Genomic DNA, 26,272 nt, shown 5'->3' on the forward strand with positions numbered 1-26,272 from the left:
GATATTATTTATAAACCTGTTAGAATGTGAGACTATTTGGGACACCTTTTTCTAAAATGCTTTGTACTTCTGTATACCTCAAGCTTTTTGGGGCCATGCTGAAGGAGCTGGGAAATTAAAAAACAATTAGATGTCCTTAAAAATAAACAACCAGAACAGTAAAGAAATGTGGTACTTTAAGACAAATAAAAATCTTTCTACTGTTGAAGGATGCTAAGCACCAGTGACTCAAGTCAATAATTTTATATCACAGATAACTGAAAATCTTTACAGGAAGTATCAAACCAAATAAAAAGGATTTTTTAATTCCATTTTTAAAATTGGAAGAAGTCTATAAAAATATGGAAATCAGACACTGATAATATAATGTAAATACTGATACAAATATGTCAAATTGGACCACTAATTAACATCATATATCCTCAAAGTAACAGTCACTCAGTAATCTAACATTGTTGTCTACTCCCATTTTCTATATTTCCCAGCGCTCTCTCTGTCATTGCATTTACCATGCACCACTCTTCTTCAGCATAATGCACAGCAATATCACAGATAAGGATAACAGCAGTTGCTCTCTCAAAAGAAAATAAATTTTATTTCTAGTGGGTTTTTTTTCACTATTTAATCTTCTTACACTACAGAAATACTGTTCCTATTGTCAAATAGACTGAATAGCTTTTGCAGTTATGAAGATAGCTTTAGACTGCCTCACATAAATGTAGTATCAGTGATGGTTATAATTTAACCCTCTTAATGCTGTCTTTCAGTACAGCTTCTTTGTAGTGATTAACCATAACACTTTTAATTGTTCACTGTTCTCTTAAAATGTCAACTTTTCAAAGCTATGATATGCTATGTACTTCTGGCACCAACTGGTTAAGAGAATTAAATCTATCTCCCACTTACCAGTGCAGACATTTGAAACAATGCCGGAAATAGCTGATTCTACTACCTCAAGTTTTTATTCTGTGATAAAATTTCTTTTTCACTATCCAGAGGATGATTAAAACTGAATTTAAAGGTTATGTTCGCAAAGTTCTGCATATCTCTTGGAATATGTCTCTCTTCAATGGTAGAAAAAACTGCAAATGTTCGAAATTCCAGAGTTTAAACTACAAAAGTTGTCACTTTCTACTGCAAGGTGTGCAATTTTTATAATAGTTAGGTAAAAATTACACAGTACTCATTTTTTTTCCTTCTGTTCTGCTTAAATCTCACTGCAGGATGTGTGACACAGGAGAAGGACTGTTCACCTTTCAGACACGAGAAGGAGAAATGATATATCAGAAAGTCCATTCTGCAACACTGGCAATAGCAGAACAACATGAAAGATTAATGATGGAGATGGAGCAGAAGGCAAGGGTAAGGTCATTTCACTAAAATCTTTAAACATATAAAAATTGATAATGAACAAGTGAAGTATGGAGTAATGGCAGTCCATGGATTCAGAAGCAATGACGTTATTAGCTGTGTGGCTAAGACAAAACAGACTTTGGGGATTATGTATTTTCATGGTCAGGGATTTTCAGTGTGTGTTATACAATGTTCTATTGTTGGTGTCATTTTGAAATGGTGGATACCATTAAACTGTGGCTAGCTTCTTGAAAATTGTGGCTCTGTTACTCAAAGATAAAGAAGCCACCTGTGAGTTGACTGTAGATGAATGAGTGTTAATTGCTCTTCATGGACTCACAGGTTGAAAAAAGAAGTCCAGTATAAACACTCTTAGGTGACAGAAAACATATTCTGTTTTTCTTGACCACTGAAAGAAATTACTTTTCCTACGCTATAATAAATAGCAATGCATTGTGAATTCAAAAAGAGTTATTTTTTAAATTTAATTTCAGAATTTTCAACTTGAACAAGTTTTCTTTAAGTGACTACTGAAAAGTTTGAAGCTTTTTAAGACAGAAAGAAAAAAAAAAAAGTGTTCCCTGTATGCTTAGAAGTAGAGATGGTGTTAAATGATCATTCTGGAAAGATAACTTTCAACTGCGGTTTGAAGCTACCTTTATATCCACCAGAAAGGAAAGATATGGGGACACCAGGGAACCTGGTCTGTGTTTTATTCTTCTCAGATGGACATGATCCTCCATGTATCTTTTTCCCTGGAAAGATATGAGGGTAATTCCAGCATTTCCAATGACTCTCTCTTCCTTTGTTCCCTTGCCCACCATGTATGTGCCCACAGTCATACAAACGTGACTTACAAGATCCTCTCCCCCTACACTCCATCACTGTCAAAATATATTGCTCACACTCCTGAGAGAAAGGATCTTACAAAGGCCAACTTAAGACCTCAGTGTTCAACTCCTTCTCCTAATTACTTTTCAGATAAGTTTATCTTCTTCTATTTACTGAAAAAGACTTAATTTTCCATGTCAAAAGTCTGTTATGTTGAATGCTCCACTCAGACTCTGCATGTCTGTAAGATCTAAGATGGGAAGCCGTGTAAAAAGACTTTTTTGGTGATTTATGAAGAAAGGTGGATGAGATTTAAAAAAAAAAAAAAAAAAAAAAAAACAAAAACCTAGACAAAATAGGAGCAATTGAATAATAGTTGAGATCCATGAACTTTGGACAGAAAAAGCAGGAAAAGGAGAGTTCATAGTCAAGATTAAAATAAGGTTAGGGACACAGGAGCAATTGCTGGAAACTCCAAGACAACATGAGAGGGTAAATGGAAGGGCATCTGAAGTAGTAGAAGTGCTGACAAAAAACATCTGCATTCTGCAGGGCAGAAAGTGATTGAATAATACTCCAAAGCCAGGAAAAAGTAATCACTATAAATATGTCTGCTTTTTAAGTGTCTACACCCATAAGAGAAAATAGAGCATTTTCATGATGCCGTAATAAGTACTTAGACCAGGATCATACAGGGTTTTCCTTTCACGGAACCACCACTTTCAGGACTTCCACCTATTGATTAGCAGCTTTGCTGCTTAGCAAAGCGGCTTCTGTTCTGCCATCAGATGACTTCCTTGAAACCTCATTTATGAAGGCTGTGGCCATATGGTATGCAATATCAAACTCAAAATGAGAGCAGTATGAGAAATAGAAATGACTCATCATCCACGCAGTGTATGAAGTACTTGGCTCCTGGAAGAGGCTGTGCTGTGATCTGCAGAGGAGGATCAGTAGCGGCCTGCTGTAGGCTGCTGTAGGCTGTATAGAAGCTGTGGGCTGTGTAAAAGAGACTGAAAAATATGTTGATTTTATACTTCAACTAGTAATCTAATGTTGTTTTGATTTTGGAAACTCGGCTGCTCCTGACTGATAGGGTGTTGAACATTTAAAGGGTCATCTGTGTCTTCTGCAGCATTTGAGTTGTATTCATATTAGAAACAAAATCTGAAGCTATTAAATAGACTAAGTATGTGTTGTTTTACTTTTATCAATTATAATTACTTCTCTGATAACTGATCCAACAGTTTCACCCAATTGGCTATGTATATTTTTTTCCATAAGATACGAAATTGAAATACAAACAAGAGTATATTTTTCAATCAGGGATCTAGAAGTCATACATGTCTTTGAGGTCTTCCCAAAGCTTAACCTTTGATCCTTTGTATCTATATTTCAATACTTGGGGTTTTTTTGTTCTTTCCTGACACTTTCTGCTCATGCTTAATATTATAGAATTAATTCATTTTTTTTATTATTTTTTTGTAAAGGCAAAAATGAAATAAATTTTTTAAAGTAAAGGAAGCTTAATAGTATATCCAGTATTATACAAATCAGAAAAAAAAAGAAGAAACATAAGGGTAATTCCATCTGTACTTCTTCCTTCTAATCATTAGAAGTTATACAGTAGAAAGGATGCTTGAATACTTGTATATTCTGTCCTACATGTTAACATATTTTAAATAATTAATACAATGAAGTTTTATTTCACTTTCTCCAGGAAAAAATAGTCTCTAGAAAACTAATTTTTGCCACTGCCTTTGAAAGACGTGGACTGGAAGGAAAACTGTTCTGTGGCAGCTAATATAGTACCAAGTCTGCCTCATTGTCATCATAAGCAGGAGAAGCCCAGTCAGTTTAAGTAGGCTGTCATGTGCACACTTCTGTCTTCTGCACATTTCCCTTTCAAATTATAACACTGGAAGAAGGACCTGAAATACAGGATTCATAGTCCCTGGCATAGGTGTGATCTCAAGTTGGTTATTGGTTTTACTGTGACCAAAGCAGACTGGATTTTGTTCAAATACTATGGCAAAGTAGACGATGATCTAATTTAGCTCAGGTCGTCTTCTTGATCAAGTTTGAAAAGTTAAATTGGCAAAGTGTTAGTGTTTTGTTCTCACTTTGTTTGGGACAGTAACAAATTTGGGCCAATACAAGTAATTACATTGAAATTATTTTCAGGGAAATTGCTATCTGTGTATTCACTTTATTCAATGTTCACTTTTTAAATGGATCAGTGTAATACAGATGATAATCATTGTGGGTGGTTTTTTTTTTGAGAGGAAGGGGTGATAGGTGAGTGTTTTGTTAGTGGTTTTACAGTATCAATGTAACAAATTCATTAAAATGAACAATGTCTTTCTATTTACAAGATTTTATTTAGTACCGTTGTATTATCTGTCTGAGAGTGTCATCAACTGTGGTTTTATCATCTCAATAGTCTGCATTCTCACATACCTCTTCTCTTGCACACACATACACACCACACCCCCTTTCATTTTTAAATGTAACATTTAGAAATCTCATTATACTGGCAGTCCTGGAATTAAAAAAAAATAAATAAAATAAAATAAAATAAAATAAAATAAAATAAAATAAAATAAAATAAAATAAAATAAAATAAAATAAAATAAAATAAAATAAAATAAAATAAAATAAAATAAAATAAAATAAAATAAATTTGAATTAAGTTAAATTAAATTTTTAAAAAGATAGCCTCAAGAATAACATGTATTCCCCAACTGTAGTCTAATGTTGAGCACGGAAGATTCACATCTGAGTGTCTAACAGCCAGCTCTTCCATTCCTCCCCTGTTCCCAGGCTGGGCTGCAGGGTCCTTCCACTTCCATTCTGTTAGTTGAGGTGCTTCTCTGACTCAGGGAGTCAATTCAGTTTGCTACTTTGGAAAAAAAAAAAATAAATAAATAAAATAAAACTCTAAAAAGAAGAGGATTCTGCACAGTTACTGATCTGAATTGGTTTACAGAGGCACCAGTGAACAATGAGATCTTCTCAGTTATCCCATCGAAAGAACTAAAAAGAACAATTCGCCCTGAGTAAATGTTGAGTATCCTCCTTCTTACAATCAGTAGATGATGTTGTTTTGGGGGTTCATTTTTTAAAGAATCTCAGTGAAGATAGTTTTCACGCACCAGCATATGAACACAGTTGTTCTCAGCAGCACTTGTATACTTAACCTCTACGCCAGGATGACAATATGCTTACTGTCACATGTCATTGGAATTTAAAACCCAGTTTTCCTCCAAAATGACAGCTTTGATCTTCTACCACTAAGCCTCCACTGAAAACACTTCTGATGTAACTACTGAACCCACTATTGTTTGAGTGTATAAAATGGGGTATTAAGAACTGTAGATTTCTCATATTATGACTACACATGAGTAAGGAATGCTAAGGAAATAGTCATACCTTTGTAACCTTATAAATCACTTCTTTCAAGACCTGATAGTAAAAACCTATTATATAATCGCAGAAGAATACAAAATTACAATGTGTAAAACAATAATTCTAAATAAGATAGCACTAAAGTTGATGTTAACCAGACAAAGTTAATCAAACATCAGTAAGACTGAAGTATAAATGAAGAAATTATAATGGTGCAAGTTTCATAACATTATCATAGGAAATAGTCTGTGACACTTGTTTTGCTTTAGACAGTAGAGCTGTAAAAATAATGTCATTTTAGATTGTGATTCTTTTAACATTTACCGAAAGATAAACACCTTTATGAAACACTGCATCTGTATATTTCTCTTCTATTCTAATTTTTTACAAGTCTTGTCTCTAATATTCAACTTAATATAAGTGAATGAGTCATCATGATAGATTTCTGTAATTTAAAAATGATAATATCAGTGAGTTTTGGTTTGGGTTGTTTTTTTTTTTTTTAAAAAAAAGTTATTAGGAAGGAAATAATGAATGTGCCAAAGAAGACAAATATCAGGCAGTGGAACTGGGTTTAAGGAGAGGTTGAAGAGGAAGGTGGCTAAGAAATATGCCTGCAAGTCATTTAATCTTTTTCTTATCTGGAACAGAATGAGAAAGGTAACAATATTTCATAGGACTGGTCTGAGGATAAATATAAATGACAGAGTTGTCAGGCATGGTATTAATAAGAATGTAAATAGAATAAAGAATATCAGTGTTAATTATCTTAGAATCAGAAAAGAATACCAAAGGAGGAAATATCAGCATTAGTTTCACAGTGAACTTTTAATTTAGCTTTGCTCTGTCAACAATTTTGTACTATGTATATCTTCATGTATTTTTAACGTGGTCACAATCTAAACACACACTCATTGAAAAATTAAAGGATTGAACATCATCATCAAACACATCAAACATTCTGAATTTTCATTTTAAAATTATGGTTTCAATTTGAAGTATCCTGCTTTTGCCAATGCATCTTCAGGACTTTTTCTGGCTTATGGTTGTTATTTATGTCTTTGTTCAATGGTATAACTATTATTTTCAACTTGTAAAGTATGGGAAATTCAGAGAGACACTAGTAGAGGCTGCTGACCCAATTATTATATGAAAGATTTAATTAAAATATGTCTTTTGGGCTCCATTTCAGCACAGCAATTTACTTAATATTACAAAGCTTTTTTATGTTGTAATTCTGCCTAACTTCATTTGGGTTGAGTCAATACCTGGAGGAGAAAATGGAGAAGAAAATTACAGAGTTCATCCATAGATGATCCCATGTATGGAGAAGAAAATTACAGAGTTCATCCATAGATGATCCCATGTAAAGACACATTGGTCTCTTAATACGTTTTCCTCTGTTTCCAAGTTATACTCAAGTGCTGAGGCTCTGAGTACATATGATCACTCATGAACTCATGCACTTTATATAAGCTAAGGTATAGCCTCAGGTCAGTTATTCATGCAAGAACTTACCTCAGTATCATTCTGTATTTTGCATTTGAAACTACTGTATGATGTTGCTGTATAATGTTTGTTTAGAAACTTTATAACCCTATATAGAGCTGTCTACTTTATTGCAATACATATCTGCTGAATTGTTTACTTGGTTTGCACAGGTGTTGTGAAGCTCATTTCAGTTACTGGTTCTAGAGGTCTTTGAAAGTTACACGTTAAACCTTAATTAACCGTGCAGTGCTTTTGGCAGGAGAGGACTTCTAGAGAAGTAAAGCTCACCCATCTTTGCAGTGAAAACCGATATAGAAAATTGGGAGTGTTCCACTACAGGATCCATCTATCCACTCTCAAGCCCTTACCGGTTGTAAATATTGCCAAGATTAACCACAAAACAAGAATGCTGACTTCTTTGTTTTTCCCCCCCTACAGTCAGAATGTGTGTACTTTTAGGTTTCAGTTTTGTAAACATAGTTGCCATAAATATAGATAATTTCCCATAGGGTTCTTTGTTCATTAAGCACATAGTGACATTTTTCCTGAACCTGATTTTCCTGTAAGAAATTTTTTAAGAATTTTGCCAGGCTCTTTGTCAGTCCTGGGGATCAGAAATCCACGTGTACTTAGATGAAGTAAATCCTAGATTTGGGTCACAAGTCTATTCCTGACATTCACCACTTCAGAAGAGATTAGGGGGTTTGCGAAAATTCGGACTCGGTTTCAGTGGCAGAAGCTGAAAGCTTCCAACTGAAGCTGTTTTATTTCTTAATCTTGTTTGAAAGAAAATATTTTCTTGAATGTAGATTTCTTTCATTGTCATTTTTTCAGGGACTAATACTTATATCTAATAATAGATATTCAGATACTGCAGCAGCATTCAAATACTATGCAGCAGGTGCCATAGACTTCCTAAAAGAAAATACTTCATCCTACCATGGAATCTGAACTTCCACAGCCACTGCCTATTCCTTTCTTACCAAGTCAACACCTTTCTTACCTGACTCTTCCTCTGACATCTGCAGAACTCTACTATCTCCTGTATGGTACCTTGCAGGCAGTGCAAGGATTGGTGTAAAGCCCAACTTCTCCAGGGGACACTGCAGCTTGTGGTTGTTGCTGGATATTTGCTGTGTGTTTGAATGAAATCACAGTACAGGGGAAGTCTTTACTATGACAAGGAAAGGTTAGTGCAGCTGCTCAGATGCAGTGGGGTAACAGAGCTATTAGTCATATCAGAAACACTGCAGACAACATGAAGGTTTGTGGAGTGTGTAGGTAAGTGCCGTGGGTAGGTGCGAGAGCAGAGCTGGCAAGTCCTTGCATAAGAGTGTATCAGATATTTTGGTAGTTGGTGATGTAACTTAAATGTCATTTTGACATTTGAGAATTATTCACTAGAGCTTGCACTGGAGTTTTGAATGGTTTTGAAGTAGTAGTAGTCATAAGGGCTCTCATTCAGAGCATGGTGGGAAGAATTTGATTCCTCCCTTGCCTGACAGTTTTGAAATTTCTCTTATCCCTAGCCATTGGGCTGAACGACCTCAAACACAAATGTCCCTCTCCTAGGGACTAAAATCCATATACCTCACCACATGGATGCATATCCCAATATAGAAATTACTCTCATTCTTTCCTTCTCAAAAAATGTCTGGAATATTTTGATAATATTATAATATTCTTCTATCTTTCTGTCTACTGTGCTACCTAAAACTCAGATTGAAATCTGCCTTCTTCCTAATAAAAAATAGGAGCTTAACCAAAACTTGTAATAAAAGCTTCACAGACATGTCTCATAATGGAGACAGTATGGTTTCTTGTCCACCAGGAGCCTGCTCCATCCTATGAGTCCATCCAAAAGCTGCATGTATGAATCCTATCAACACTGTTTTCCATGTTCTGTTGACCTCATTTATCTGTTTGCATGCAGGTATGCTGTATTGTGAACATTTTGATTTTAGTAGGTAGAGTTTGGTTATTTTATTTAAATGCAGCAGGGCAAAGATGTTTGCATAGTAAGGTATCTGAAGATGCAAACCCTCCTGAGAATTTAGCATGTAAGCACTTTAGAAATCCATGTAGCAACCTATCTACATTTCTAGGAACTTTTTAAAGAGCTAGGTACAAATTTCTTAGAAATCAAGTATCATTTATTTCAACTTTACAAAGTTGCATTTGTATATAAGATGATTTGAACGCTGGTGACATAAACACATATGTAATTTGGGGTTTTTTTTGCTTTCCTTGTACTTTGCAAAATATTGCATGTTTACAGAGCTATCAAAGTACTTGGAGAGGCACTGTCGATTTAAAATTCATAATTGTTTCAAGAAAATTCAGAAAGTGAAGGGCCAAAAAACCTTCCCTGAACAAAACTGATAATTTGATTAACAGATGTATTTGCTAAAAGCTGTGGGTGATGAGTGATAAATTAAAAATGGTTGCTGTAATTATACAGTAGTTGTTGCATGCCTGACCGAACCCTATTTGGCTATTGTCAGCCCTCCCCTTAACTAAACTCTGAGAATCATTTAACATGGAAGGGAAGTTTTCTTTGGCTTTGTGTACATTTAAAACTATTTGCTTGTATAACTCTGCTGGTAGGTTTATGTCATCAAACTCTCTTAACAGAGGAGCAGGCTATGTTGACTTAAGTATTACTAGAAAAATAATTCTCAAGCCAGATCTCCAATGAGATGAATTTATTATTAGTCTCATATCTGCTATTTTGAGAAACTGTCTTGTAAAATAAACTAAAGCAGCCTATAGAGCTTCTATTACTTTTAGACAAAACAGTAGCTGGTGAAACTACCCAATGCTCTCAGGGGACAGGTATTATTGTAATAATTATACTAATGAGTAAAACGAGGAACAGGAAGATTAAAGCCAAATTCAGCTGTATATGAATTGCCTAAGGTCATAGAGTAATCATCTGTATTCTGGAATAGCACAGCAACAAAGCAACAACAAAACAAATCCTGAATCATAGTCAATTAATTATACACAGAAGAGTTAATTTCTGGAAATGATATTTTTCACATGGTCTTCATCAGTCTTTTGAACTATAGTATCATTCTATGTCTTCTGTCAAGCAAGGCCTTGCTCTATTTCAGCAACTCAGTTCAGGAGTTCTTCATATCACCTGAGGGAATACTTAAAGCTTTATCTCTTATTAATAAGAAACTTTTTTATCAGTGATTTACAGAGGGGCACAGTGCTATTCAGAGAACAGGAGATTTATAAAAAATAGTAATCTGAGAGGGGATCAAAAATTCTCATAATAGTCCTGAAGTTGCTCTGAGTCCCTCCCATGCTTTTTTGTGCTTTGGCTTATCAGGCACCTGTTGGTACAACAAAATTAGGTGGAGTTCAACTTTTGTCTTCATTTTGCTTTTTTTTCTCTGCTTCTCTTCCTTTTTATAAAGATGACAGTTTTTTTAACAAGAAAATTATTTATAATCTCTCTGAGTATGTTTAGACTGAAGACAACAGATATTTAGTATCTAAAAAACCCCACTATCTGAAACATAGGCACTTTTCCAAGTACAAGCTGTCTTTTGAGATGTATTAATCAAAGCTTGTCCAGATAGGGCTTGTTTATGTTCCTTTTTTGCTCAGCCTTGGGTTATTGTTCCTATATTACTGATGACCCCTATATAATTCCAGGCATGCTAACAATTTTTATTTATCAGCTGCTCTATACTGTGCAGGAACCAGAAATGTAAGACAGTGGTACAGAAAATACAGTCCCTGAACTGTTAATTTTACATTATTTCACTTACTACGATAGCTACATTATATAAAGATGTGCAGCTACTACTACAATAAGCAAAATAATGCCAAGTTAATTCACTAGCACAGCATATCTCATTAGCTCTCAGATTTTTAAATACATTGAATATAGGATCAGAAAAGTTGGCATTGGAAGGGACTGCTGATGACAGATCACCTAATCTTCTGTTCAAAGCAAAGATAGCATCAAACCTAGACCAAGTTGCCCAGGGTCTTATCTAGTCAAGTTTTGAACACCCCCAAGGTCCAGTGCTTGGCTACTCTCATTGTGAAGAATTTTTTCTTTAGACTGTCCTGAATTTCCCTGGCCACAGTCTGTGACTGTTGCCTTTTGTCCTTTCACTGTGCATCTCTGGTAACAATCTTCTCTATAACACACCTTTAAGAAGAGACAGAAACTGGAGTTAGATTTTTCTTAGCCTTTTCTTTCTCATGCTGAATAAACATTAGACACTTAATCCAGTGTCACAGATCATATTGTGCTTCTTAGTTTCTCTGCTGGACTCTCTCCAGTTTGACATTTCTCTTATGCCAGGGCCCAAACCTGAAGGCTTTGTGAATACTGCTGTGAACCTTCAGGTGCAGTTTCACACGTGCCAAATATTAGGGATATGTGACTTCCCCCAACCTGCTGGCCATGCTTTTGTTAATGAGGTCCAGTACGTGGTTAACCTCCATCACTGCATGTGTACACTGGTTATCATATTAACACCAGGACCACTAGGTCATTTTGGCAGAGTTTTTGCCTAGCAAGTCAGTCCCCATGCTGTACTTATGCACTGGGTTGCCCTGGCCCAGTTGCAGCATTAACTTCTGCCATTGCTGAACTTGATGGGACTTCTGTCAGCCCTTTCCTCTGCTTTGCTGGGATCCCTCTGAGTGGAAGACCTCCCTTTGGGGTATTTAACTGCTCCCCCTAGTTTGATGTCATCCCTAAATTTTGTAAGGGTGGATTGTGTCCCACTGCCCATGTCGATGATGAATATGTTAAAAAGTGTTGGAATACTGACCTATCTAAACTGCAGGACTAGATTTTTCAAAAATGTTTCCATTCTGCAGTGTTCAGCAGCAAGGACTTAATGAAGATTTTCCATGCTATGGTAGAAGCATACATCACTCTTGCTTTTGAGTGTCTCAGGGTAAAAGCTGCCAGTCTCATCATATATTCAGTCTGTCATAAAACATTTCCATAAAGGTAGCTGCCAGGCAAGATTCATATGACTGGATATTAAATGCATCTCTCTATAGTGTCTGTGATTCAAAATCAATTGATGAATCAGTATATGTTCTTGTTTATAAAATGAAAGAGCTTGGGGTCTCTTCTTAATTGTTTCCTTGTAGAACAGTGGTAAAAGTTTTGATGGCTACTAACTGAGAGATTTTGTAAAATCATATGTAAAATGATGGCATTTCTGTAATATTTCCCACATATTGTTCAGTGATCACCTTTACATACATTTTGTATTACATGAAGAAAAATAGTGATGGAGTTGCAGATTTCCATGGCAACATATATAATTCTATTTCTTTTGTTTCATGAAGCTGGAATTTACCAGCATGGAGGCAAAGGATTGTTCTGATAAATGTCAACCATGGACTTCAAAAGGCTTGACTTATAGGGAATGTGGTCATGCAACTATAACCTTTACTACACCAAGCACCTTTTGCCAGGGGAAAAATACCACCTTAGTTATTATCAGAAAATGAATTAAACGGAGAAAGATTGCCAGTTGTAGGATTTATTAGGCTGACGCAAGTATGTTGAAAGATACAGCAATTTACAAACACTTCTCTGTTTTCCCCTTTCCAAATTGGGTTCCTGATTTGCAACTATTTTTGCTACATTGGTAAATGAGCATCAGTAAGGAAGCAAAAATTTTACTAGCTTCTTTCATATGCAAAAATTTGAACTGTGATTTGGAGAGTCTTGTCTCTCATTTTAAGCTGTTTCTGTACCTCCAAAAAATATTTCCAAAGATACATTATGTATATTTATTCAGAAGTGTGTGCACTGCTTTTGAATAATTACTTATTGCAATTTTAAAACTGAGCAATGTCAAGAATTCTCTGGCTGTATCTATCTATATACATGATCATGATGTGATCTCCATGTGTGTGGGCACACACAGTGGAAAAGAATGGCCCCTTATTTTTATGTACCAGCTTCTCAAGTGATTTTAAATTTGTAAAAGCCCACTAAAGGCAATGGAACCACTTAAGAAAATATTAAGCAAATAAATTACTTTAAATTAAACTAACATGTTTATTTGTGTGTTCATATACACAGGCAAATTTTTTAGCCCCCCCTACATAATATAGCATATTTCAAAGCTAAAACTCAATAATTTACATTCATTTACCTTCATGTGCATTGCATATATATAACTAGCCCCAGTATGGATAATTCAAGATGCATTTGTAATGTTTAAAAGTAACTAGTTAAAAGGAAGGAAACGTGTTCTTTTGGAAGGTATTGAAGAGTCATCTAAGAGGGCTTTACTACACGATAGTAATTTTTAAGTCTTCTGGGTTTGCTACTTTTTAATTGAAATGTCTTTGTATGACATATAAAACTAACTTGTGAAAATGTCAGAAAGTAGAGGTCAGCAAGACTATGTGTGTTACTGAATATTGGAGTCGTACACTGATAAGCTTAATAAGGAATAATCATGAAAGGTTATTGATGGTTACTGATTCACCAAGTGTTCAGAAAATTGTCTTCCTGTTGTTTTATTAAAGTTCATTGATACCTGCAATTTCTATGTACTGAAATGAAGTAGCTAAAATAAATGTGATTTCCACAAATATGTGTAATTGGAAACTACTGGTATGTTTTAGACAACAGAATAAATACCTCATAAGAAAGTTTGTGAAGTCAAAGGCATTTGCTTTATCGAAAAGAATGAAACACAAATAACTGTGCAATGAACACTCTTAATGCAGATTCTAGCCTTTTTTTTTTTTTTTTTTTTCCAAAAATACATATGTAAGCCTTAGAATTCCAGTTTTTCATCTCTAATCTTAGGTAAGTAGCCCCCTACTGGGACATTCTGAGTTCATACTTATTTCACCTTTCTTGTCATGTGCTAGAGGGAGTTTTTGAAGTCTGTTCTCCACTGAGGGACACTTTTTCATGACATGACTTTTACCATACCACCTCTAAAACTAGCCAAAGCAAACTAAGGCTGACCTAGCACTCTCAAGTAAGGTACTGTGGACTTCAAGTGTCCCAAATACCTCTTTATGTCATATCTTTTGGCAAGCAATACCAAGAAAAAACTCACATACTTCGAAATCTTCTCCAAAGCATATTAGATTGAGGTCTGACATAAACATCTTTGTCAGAGAGAGGAATACCTACCAGATCAAGGAGAGTGAAAGGCAGACAGAGGAAGGAGGACAAGATTTTGTAAGTCAGCACTAATGGCAAGCCATATTTTTAGTTTTGGCTTGACATACCTCATGAAAGAGAACCTTCTGGTAGACCATAAATCTCAGGTTGAATTCCCCAGAAAACACTTCTGGTGAAGCATACCAGGCTTTGTGTACAGCCTCTTTCTTTGACCTCTCCAACTGATACATTTCAGTTCATTCTTTCCCACCCCAACTTATTATCCCTACATTGTTCAGTAGATAGATCTGACACTCTCCCTTTTCAGAAAAATATTCTCTATAATTTTGGAGATGTTCATCACAGAATCACAGACTGGTTGAGGATGGAAGGGACCTCTGGAAGACATCTCCTTCAGCCCCCCCTGGCTCAAGCAGGGCCACACAGAGCTGGTTGCCCAAGACCATGCCCAGATAGCTTTTGAATATCTCCAAGGCAGGAGACCTCACAATCTCCCTGGACAACCTGTTCCTGTGATTAGTGTACCTCACAGTAAAAGTGTTTCCTGATGTTCAGAGGGAACTTCCTGTGTTTCAGTCTGTGGCCATTGCCTCTGGTCCTGTCTCTGGGCACCACTGGAATAAGCCTATCTCTCTTCGTTGCACTCTTCCTTCAGGTATTTACAAACATTAGTAAGATCCCCCTGGAGTCTTCTCTTCTCTAGCCTAAATAGTCCCAGCTCTTTTAGCCTTTCCTCATATAAGAAATGCTTCAGTCCCTTTGTAATCTTAATGGTGCTTTTCTTGGCCTCTTTCCAGCATGGCCATGTCTCTTTTGCACTGAGGAACCCAGAACTGAACCCAGCACTCCAGGTGTGGCCTCACCAGTTCTGAGTAGAGAAGGATCACCTCTCTTGACATGCTGGCAACAGACCTCCTAATGCAGCCCTGGATACTGGCAGCCACCTTTGCCACCAGAGCATCTTGCTGGCTCATGTTCAATTTGGTGTCCACGAGGACCTCCAGGTCCTTTTCTGAAAAGCTGCTTTACAGGTTGGTGGTCCCCAACATGTACTGGTGCCTAGGATTTCTCCTCTCCAGGAAGAATACTTTGCACTTCCACTTGTTGATCTACATAATGTCTCTGTCAGCCCATCTCTCCAGCTTGTTGAGGTCACTCTGGATGGCTGCACAACCCTCTGGCATATCAGCCACTCCTCACAGTTTTGTAACATAAACAAATTTGCTGAGAGTACACTCTGACCCATCATTCTAATCACTAATGAAGATGTTGAACAGGACTGGACCCAGTATTGACCCCTGGGGCACACTGCTGGTTACTGGCTAGATTTCATGCCCCTGATCACAATTCAGCCAGTTTTCAGTCCATCTCATTGAAATGGGCTGCTCATCCAGCCCATACTTTATCAGCTTCTCCATGAGGCTCTTACAGGAAACAGTGTCAAAAGCCTTCCTGAAGTTGAAGTAGACAGTATTCATAGCTCCCCACTCAACAAACAAGCCAGCCTTTTCATCACATAAGAGTATTGGATTGATCAAGCATATCTTCCTTTTGACAAATCCATGCTGACTAATCCTGTTGACCTTCTTATCCTTCATGTGCCTGGAAATGATTTCCAGGATTAGCTACTCCATCATCTTCCTAGGGACCAAGGTGAGACTGACCAGCTTGTAGTACCATGGGTTCTCATTCTTGCCCTTCTTGAAGATAACAGTGCCATTGCCTTTCCTCCTGTCCTCAGGCACTTCCCCCAGTTGCAGTGTTGATTTGTCAAACCAAATAACATCTCCTGTACTTTGCAGGCTACTATTAACTCTTTAATTCAGTGGAGTCTAAAACCCCCCCTAGCCCTCCTATCACTGACTTGTATTTTATATCACCCACTAACAGATACTCATAATGATTGACATAATTCACTGATTGTATTTTAAATGAGACAAAGCTGTAACTGAACATTTCAGTGAACTGAATGACCCCTAGAACATATCTTTGAAGGTTAAGCTAATACCCTAGAGTTTACATTGATCTGTATCGGTGTGTTCTATGCCACCTGCCTTCAGTTTAAGCATTCATGAGTCAATATGATGAACTGTTCTAGACCTGTGATTCATTTCCGGTTTTGACTTGAATAAAACATGTAGGGATGCGGTGTTAGTTTGGATTTTGCTTTTCAGTTTTAGGTGTTTTTTTGCTCAGATCATCCCCATTTGCCATCTGGAAATATCAATACCTTTAAACAAGTGGATCAGTATTGAGCACCTTCAAAAATCCTAGATTTTTACTTTTAAAACATGAAGACTTTTCACTGAGTAGTGCTGCTTAGAGAAATTAATTTATAATTCCACACAGTCTTATTCCCAAATGCTGTATACTTTCAGGTCAGCAATTGTCTATCCACAAAATCTTTTCCTTCGTGTCATCCAGCACCTCTCCTTCATAAAAACTCCCATTTCATTGTAACAGAGAGGCCAGTCAATATCTGAAAATAATATCTGTACAATACTGTTTCTTCTATCATATTTATATCATAGAATCATATAATCATTGGATGGTTTGGGCTGGAAGCGGCTTTAAAGATCAACTAGTTCCAAACCCCTCTGCCATGGGCAGGGACACCTTCCACTATACCAGATTGCTTAAAGCCCCATCCAACCTGGCCTTGAACACTTCCAGGAAGGGGGCAGCCACAGCTTCTCTGGGCAACCTGTTTGAGCCTGGTCAGCAGCCAAACACTGCTCAGCTGCTCACCCACCCTCCCCCCCATCTGGGAATAGGGGAGGGAATTGGAGGAGTAAAGGGAGACTCACAGGCTGAGATAGAAACAGTTTAATAATGGTAGTAAAATGAAAACAATGACAGCAATAGAAAACATAAATGGGCAATGCACAGTGCAATTGCTCACCACCCGCTGACCAATACCCAGCCTGTTCCCAACTAGTGATCCTGAAATGCCAAGATCCTGCAATCGCAATGCTGGAAGCAAGAGAGAGCCCCTTTCTGACCACCCCTCCTCTATATAGTGAGCATGATGTTAGATGATACAGAATATTTCATTGGCCAGTTTGGGTCTGGTGCTCTGGTCGTGCTCCCTCCCTGCTTCTTGTGCCCTTGCACACAGGCAGGACATGGGGAGTTGGAGAGTCCTTGAAATCTCAGCAGCAGCCAAAAACATCAGTGTGCTATCAGCATTCTTCTCATATCAAACTCAATGCTGAATCTAAAACACAGCACTATTCTAGTTACCAAAAATAAAAATTAACTCTATTCCAGACCAAACCAGGACACCTGTTCCAGTGTCTCACCACCCTCACAGTAAAGAATTTCCTCCTTATATATAATCTAAATCTGCCCTTTGTCAATTTAAAAACATTACCCCTTGTCCTATCACTACAGTCCCTGATAAAGTGTCCATCCCCATCTTTCCTGTAGGACCCTGTCATGGTTTGAGCCTGGTCAGCAGCTAAACACCACACAGCCGCTCACCCACCCTCCCCCCACTCGGGAACGGGGAGGGAATCAGAGGGGCAAAGGGAGACTCGCGGGTTGAGATAAAAACAGTTTAATAACAGTAACAGAACAATACCCTGACAGCAGTATCAACAGGTAATGTACAATACTGCTGCCCACCTCCCGCCTGGTGATCCCCAACACAAAGGCACCACAGCCACACTCCCAAAAGTAAGAGCCCCTCCTGGCCCACTCCTGCCTTTATATAGTGAGCACAATGTCACGTGACATGGACTATCGGCCAATCCGGGCCCAGCCCTCCAGCTGTGCTCCCCCCGCCCCCACACACAGGTGAGGGCACTAGGACCTGGGGAGCCCCTGGGGTCTCAGTGTGCTGCAGCACTCCTCCCGCTGCCGAACCAACGGGAACTCTAGTCCAGACCCAACCAGGACAGACCCCTTTAAATACTAGAAGACCTCTTCAATGCCTCCCTGGAGCCTTCTCTTCTCTGGACTGAACAATTCAAACTCTTTCAGCCTGTCCTCATATGGGAGGTACTCCAGCCTCCAATTATCTTTGTGGCCTCCTCTGGACTCACTCCAACAGGTCTATGTCCCTCTTATGCTGGGGGCCATAGAGCTGAACACAGTACTCCAGGTAGGGTCTCATGAGAATAGAGTAGAAGGAGAGGATCATCTCCCTCAACCTGCTAGCCACGCTTATTTTGATGCATCCCAGGATATGACTGGCTTTCTGGGCTACAAACACGCAATGCTGGCTCACAGTCAGTTTTCCATCCACCAACACTGTCAAGTCCTTTTCCACAGGGCTACTCTCAATCCACTCATTGCCCAGCCTGTATTTGTACTTGAGATTGCCCTGGCCCATGTGCAGGACCTTGCACTTGGCCTTGTTGAACTTCATGATGTTGGCATAGGCCCACCTCTCAAGCCTGTCAAGGTCTCTTTGAATGGCATTCCTTCCCTCCAGCGTATCGGCTGCACCACACAGTTTGGAAAACTTGCTGAGAGTGCACTCAATCCCACTGTCCATGTCACTGACAAAGATGTCAAACAGCACCAGTCCCAACACTGACCCCTGAGGAATGCTACTGCTCACCCCCCTCCACTTGGGCATAGAGCACTTGGAGTGTGACCATCCAGTCAATTCCTTATGATGGAGTGTTCCATCCATCAAATCCATATCTCTGTAATTTAGAGACAAGGATGTCATGAGGGACATTTTCAAAAGCTTTGCACAAGTCCGGGTAGATGACATCAGTTACACGAGCACTGAAACCCCACCATGGAAGGCTACCAAATATGTCACACACAATTTGCCCTTAGTGTATATATATATACATATATATGTATTTATTGAAGAAATTAGTTCAACCTGCTAGCAATTTCTCCTATGTGTTAGAGACTCCTACCATTTAGTTGTTTTTGTTTCCGTTAAGACCTACTGTATAGTCAGGCTTGAAGTAGTCTCAGGTCTGTTCATGTCAGCACCGTCTCCCATGTTATTAATGAATGGGTTTATGCAATGAAAAATGGATAAAATATTTCATATATTACCTATGTATAATACAAAGGCTCAAACCTTGTAAACATGTAAGAACCTAACCTTCTACCCTCACAGTAATTAGAACAGTTTCCATAGACAAGAAACTTCTTTCATGAAAGAAACAAAAGCACAATTTTGTGACAGAATATGAGTGAAGACACACACCTTACTGCCATGTAACAAATATAATCCCAATGCACTGTAAAATCCAGCTACTTTTCTCCAAGATTAATCCATTCTGTCAGACAACAAAGTGATCTATTATGAGATTCTTTTAGATGAACAAAAAAAAAAAAAATCAAACCAACACACTTCTGCCAGAAAAGGAGCAAAATGTCCCAATTCTCTCTTTATAGTGTGGCCAAGGAGATTAGAAAAAAAAAAAAATATCGGTCCCATTGAATCTCCTTTCAGAATATTTTTCATTCACCATTCCTTTATTATTCATACATAATGTTATTCCACCGCCAGCGAATAATCATCATCCATCTTGGCACTGCAAAGCAGTGTTATTATTTTGAGATTTTTCCTCCATAATTGATTAAGAAACTCTCTAAAAGGTCATAACAAGGTTAGTATAACTACTGAAAACCTAGATGTTAGAAAGATATTATAAATGCTAAAATCACTGAAATTACTTTCACAGCTAGCTTTTCTATGTCTTTTCAGAAGACTTATGAGGTCACATATTGGTGGGGGTTTTGCCAATGTTGTGTATTCTGTCAGGAAGAGCAAGTTGGATAAAAATGTAAAAATAAACATAATCATTACATAGCAAATAAATAGTATACTAATACTAATAAGTGTTTATATTAATAGTAGGCACTTTTAAGTAATGAACACTGTCTAAACACATGACTATTTTCTAAGCAATCTAAGTGATCATGAACAAAGGGTTATGGGAAAATTATAACCAGAGAGTAATATCAAAGGGAAGAATATCCTCACTGGACTTTCACAGGAGTATATCCTGCATCCAGTTTTATTAAGTATTTTCATAGAACTTCTGGATCAAGACACAATCTAATTAGACTTACATATCTTACAGTTATATGACAGTAAGGAAGTGGATACATTAAGAGACAGAATTCAAAAGGACAAGTTGGAAAAATTGTTTGGAACAGCAGAATAAAAGCAACAGAAACATGGGTGAAACTGTGCTTAAGAAGGAATAATCTGATTCACAGTGCTGGATGGGAACTGCTTTCTGTAGAATGGGTCTTTTGTTCAAGTTGAATATGGGACAGCAGTATCTGCTTTTGCAAAAAAGGCAAACATAACACCTTTTTCTTGGTCTTTTTTTTAATTAATTAAAAAAAAACAAAACAAAACAAAACAAACAACATTTTTTGGCCCCACGTGGGGCGCCGAAAAGGCACTTATTCTCTATCTCAGCTGATTGCTGAGCTGGTACCTCAGCTAATGCTATCTTCTAGATCATGTGATTCCTAAACTCTAGTAATTTTTCACTGTGGATACCAGTGAAATGAATCTCTGCTATTCCGCTGTCAGCTAATGGACACTTTAAAAGTGAAATACATTTCTTCATCCCTCTTCCTCTTCAAGGCATAACACACAAAGCAAACTTCTTTAGAGTTATAAAGAAAAAAAATCTAAATTGTGATTTTTAACACATATTTCCAGACTACAACTCTTGTTAGTCTTCTGTGACCTAGTTCTCTTGTTATTTGTATAAAGACTCTAATGAGAATGTGAAATGAGCTGGGTTTTCTTATCCATAGTAAAGTAACCTATTTCCAGAACATATCTGTAAAAAAGTCTTTATTGCATTCAAAAAAATCAAGTGAACTGTATTTTATTCAGTTCTTCTACCCAAGACAAATGTATTTTCTGTCACCTTCACTGTTTTGACTTTTTTAATGCAAAAAGAAAATGAGAGAATAATATGTTAAACAAATCAAAGCTCAGAACTCTAATACATCTAACAGGCTCCATTCGTGGAATTATATTCATTACTGATATCAGAGTAACAAATCTATTTAAGTCGGCAGAGATGGCCTATGAAAATTAAAAGAAAATTTAGCCCTTAACTCTTATCTCATGAAAGAACAATGATGAAAAATGTGGTGAACTACTTACAGTGACACATTAATAGATATTTTGTATTATTATTTCTATTTTAATCAAATAGTCTTTTAAGAATTATAAAGTTGTCACTGGCAATACAAAGGCTTCATATGACTTAATATTTTGGATATTTTGGATTTAGATAACGAATTTGGATATAGGAAAGAAATGTAATGTTCACTGTGTGAAAGGTATCTTATCAAAGAAAGATTCTGGAGGAAACTGGGAAATCTACCTACTAGGTATTTCATGTCAGATAACAAGCTTCAGTGCTGATTTTTTTTTTTTAATATTCCCACCAAAAAATCTCTGAGTTGATGTGGTCTTGATGTATGCATTCCAGCTTTTATTTTCGCCCAAGTTCTAATTACATCATCATTTTCTCCCTCTTAAATTGGGAAAAAAAACCTGGATTATGTTTTTCATTTCCTGAAGTCTCATCAGATTTGAGAAATATTTGTAGCAAAATCATTCTAGATGCAAGTTTCATTTAATGCTACATTAATATATTATATATGTTTAATTTGGTTTACTGCTTTTAGTTTCTTCTGTATTTCTATACTTAGATACCAAAGATTAAGGACAGTTCACATATGCAAGACTGAAAAAAGCTCTTGTTGAAATCATAGAATGGTTTGGATTGGAAGAGACCTTTAAAGGTCATGTAGTCCAACTCCCCTGCAATGAGCAGGGACATCTTCAACTAAATCAGGTTGCTCAGAGCCCTGTCCAACCTGACATTGAATGTTTCCAAGGATGGGGCATCTACAATATCTTTGGGCAACCTGTTCCAGTGTTTCACCACCCTCATTGTAAAAAATCTCACCCTTGTATCTAGAATCTACCCTCTTTCAGTTTAAAACCATTACCCCTTGTCCTATTGCAACAGGCCTTGATTAAAAGTCTGTCCCCGTCTTTCTCATAGGTTCCCTTTATGTATTGAAAGGCCACAATAAGGTCTCCCTGGAGCCTTGCCTTCGCCAAGCTGAACAACTTGAATTCTCCCAACCTTTCCTCATAGCAGAGATCTTCCATCCCTCTGCTCAGTTTTGTGGCCCACCTCTGGAACCGCTCCAACAGGGCCATGTCTTTCTTGTATTGAGGACTCCAGAGTTGGATGCACTACTCCAGGTGGGGTCTTGACAAAGCAGACTAGAGAAGAATAATTACCTCAAATTAATTCCCAAATCAACGTGTTTAGTTCTTCTATGTGTCTGTGTTACCTCTGCCATTATGGGCTCTTTCTGCACCATTGATGTTCACACATCTGAGCCTGTTTTGCAAGCTCCTGAGGAAAATGTGCCAGTATTGGAAGCAACAGCTGAACATTGACCTCTTACATAGGAAGGAATCCATACTCAGAGGTATTGATTTAATTTTGTAAATGTTAAATAGGCTTAAGGAGATAGGTGAAATAATTTTTAAAGATATTTTTTGAATTGTATTTATGTTAAATTAAAGACAGAAAAAAATCTGTGCTGGAAACTGATGGTCTGCATGTTTCAAGAAAAAAAGAAAATTAAAAGGCTATTTACATGTTTTTCCATAGTGAAATCTTCTCTGAGGTAGCTGATTCAGAAAATCATAGAGGAGAAGTCAAGGGGGTTTTTTCTGAGTCATAGTAAAAAGACAAAATGTAAGAGTATCTAGGATAAAGTCTTTGAACTTATCCAGAGTGATGTCTTCCACTGATCTGGAACACCAGAAGTCTCAAGCCTGAGTGGCTAATTATTTAACAAGGAAACAGTTCCAGTTCATCTCCCCTGAGTTACAAATTGCTTAGGGTTTTTTTAATTTTATTTTTTCCATTTTTTTTTTTAACATCATTCATTTACAGTTGGGGAAAACGGATTATGAAACAGTAGATCTCTGTACATTAAATTCTAGTATAACCTTTAATAATTATATAGCAAAAAGATATTTAATAGCTTTCCATAGATTTTCATAGATCATATTAATGTTTATATGTCTGTTTTCTTCACCTTGGTTTCAAATTTTATATCTGAAACACCCACAGTCTAGCATATAATATGGTCTCTAGAGAAAGTAGGTTTCTGTCAGTAGATTATGCAATTTTCTTTGAACACATAAATATTTTTATAAATAGCAGTCTGTAGGAGTAAGCATTCTGACATAGTCAATTATATTTGACCAATAATGAGGTTTTTATACTGATGAAAAAGATAAAAAGCAAAATTGTAGCTAATATTGATCTAACAATTAGTAAAAATAACTTCATGGACAAAATAATGTGCTATTATATTATCATCCTTATATGATATACAAGGTGATAAGTTCTTCAAATCTCTATGTTTATGTTTATACTTTAAAGTCTCAAATTAAAAGCAATGTTCACGATGTATTTTAAAGTATTTTTTTCCTGAGGATGATATTTTAATAAAATAGAAATTGCATTTTCTCTCTATAGAGTCCCCAAAGAAGTGTAGTTCATTTGATCCTATTGCAGTTAGCATATGGTGATAATTCTTGCCCAAAAGGTGATATCAGAAGTTGTTCTTTAATTAGAGAATCTGAGGAAACAAAGTACTGTGAATTCTTACAATGAGATCTGCAGTAGAGCAGTTCTTAACTTCATCGATAATGAGAATGGATTTGTTTTGATTCTTTCAAAGCTTTTCTGTGTGCATATAAACTTCTGCATCAGTGTTGGTCAGATCAAGCAGGAACTAATAACTTCAGATCAGGAATAATGATATAACTTTAATCACTTCAATCCATGAATTTAGGTTACAGGTAATGAACCATAGTCAAAGTAGTTCTTTTTTACTGGAATTATTTTTTTCAGAATGCATACTAATAAAAAATTTTGCCTATTGTCTCAAGACTATAATTTACCTTTTGAGTGAATAAATTATGAATAAATCATCTGTGTATTGAAGTTATATGATTTTATTTATTTTTCTTCCTCAACAAAGCTACCCTTTTTAGCCTTGCTATACTAACATGATAAAATAACTTAGAATGTTTGTTATTGCTGTGATCTCCACAATAAAGGAAATTCTCTGCATCAATAAACCTTAAATTCTCAAGTTGGCCTAAAAATAGAACTCCTGTGATAAGGATTTTGAACTTCTTTTAATAGAGGGAATATTTCTGCAAGGTCTTTATTTCATATTGAATAGCTTCCATTGATGACCTGCCCCACTGAAAAATTAAATGTAATATTTGGCTATAAATGAGCAAAAGACATTAGCTGTAGACAGAGAGTAATTCTGATGACAATCCTCAAGAAAACAACAATGGAAGTAATTAAAATAGATTAATCTGAAGCAAAATATCTGCCACACATCAGTGTGTGTTAATATTCAAAAATGAAATAATTGCAGATAATTTAATATAGATTATAAATAGTGGATACTGTCTCGAAAAGGGGTTTTCTTTTTGTTACAGAATAGTGTGCATTTGTACTGGTAAAAACAGCTTTTAAAATTTGACATTATGATTCTGAATGAGGAATTCATAGGAGTTAATCATTAGCCTGCAGTAAATGATCCAGACCTTGAATACCTTCTACTCTGTAACTGGAGTTACAGAGACTCTGAAAACACGGGTTTCTAGGCACACCCTTTCAGAGTACCACCCTCACCATCCTGGTGCTGTTCCTGAAATTAAGAGGTTTTCCCCTCTAAATCTTCAGACATAATTGATCCTTCAGACCACCACTGAGGATATTTCATGCCCCAACAGCATTGTTGCGATTTGTTAGATCTCTCAAATTACTGACCTATCCTGGTTGGGGCTGGGATAGCGTTCCCATTGGTTCGGCAGCGGGAGGAGTGCTGCAGCACACTGAGACCCCAGGGGCTCCCCAGGTCCTAGTGCCCTCACCTGTGCGCGGGGGTGGGGGGAGCACAGCTGGAGGGCTGGGCCCCGATTGGCCGATATGCCGTGTCACGTGACATCACGCTCACTCTAGAAAGGCCGGAGCGGGCTGGGAGGGGCTCTTACTTCTGGGAGCGTTGCCGCGGCGCCTTTGTGTTGGGGATCACCAGGCGGGAGCAGGCGGGTGTCGGTCTGTGGGAGGTGAGCAGCTGTATTGTACATTACCCGCTGATCCTGCTGTCAGGGTGTTCTATTACTGTTATTAAACTGTTTTTATCTCAACCTGCGAGTCTCCCTTTGCCCCTCTGATTCCCTCCCCGTTCTCAAGTGAGGGGAGGGTGGGTGAACAGCTGTGTGGTGTTTAGCTGCTGAGCAGACTCAAACCATGACATGACCACATTTTATAGTCTGTAAAGCCACAGATACAAAAATTTTGCATTCTCTTTTCTTCTAGACAGAGGAAGTGTAAGCTATACAGGTATATCCAAAGAGGTTGTCAGGATGCACAATCCTCCATCATTCTTCTCTTTTCTATAACCTACTCTTGTCTTTCACTCACATCTGTAGTGCGTTGGCGACAGAGCTCTCTTTAATTTTAATAAAGTTTACATTCCTCCTCTCAGGTTTCTGTGCTGTAGCTCCTGTACACATGGACAATTATCATGTGATTCACAGTTTTGGTTACATGAGGTCCCCAAACGGGGAAAATTTGCTCTTGAGGCTGTAGCCTGCTACTAGGCATAATATTCTTCCACTTGAATGGAGGATTAGGGGATTCATGACTCTTTCTTTCTATTTCTTTGCTGGTTGTCTCAGATTCTCTTTTAGCATCTTTCTGGGTATTCAATCCAATATGCAGGTTAAATGACCAAAAAGAAGTGTTTAAGATTTCAGGTATATTCTAATCCATCATTATCATAAAGTTAAAGAAGAAAATAACAAAATCCTGGCAGCAACAAGAATAGCTGTAGATAAATAGGGCTATATTCCTATGTCCTAATATTAGCCTGTGCTAGTGAACCTATATACCCAAATATGCCTTTGCAGCTTTTTCTTGAGCATTCATAGTCCTGATGCTTATAACACAGTTTAAATGA

General features: G+C 37.1%; 1 protein-coding gene across 1 annotated transcript in view; it reads left to right on the forward strand.

The window, feature by feature from the left end:
• DOK6 (docking protein 6) overlaps positions 1-26,272 on the forward strand; it is a 267,461-nt gene that overhangs the window by 183,098 nt on the left and 58,091 nt on the right. Inside the window, exon 6 of the mRNA XM_042797926.1 lies at positions 1,224-1,362. Within this exon, the coding sequence (XP_042653860.1) occupies positions 1,224-1,362 (139 nt within the window). The remainder of the gene's footprint in view (positions 1-1,223; positions 1,363-26,272) is intronic.

Source organism: Tyto alba, unplaced genomic scaffold (assembly GCF_018691265.1).
Source record: "Tyto alba isolate M040663 unplaced genomic scaffold, T.alba_DEE_v4.0 Super-Scaffold_27, whole genome shotgun sequence".
NCBI lineage: Eukaryota > Metazoa > Chordata > Aves > Strigiformes > Tytonidae > Tyto > Tyto alba.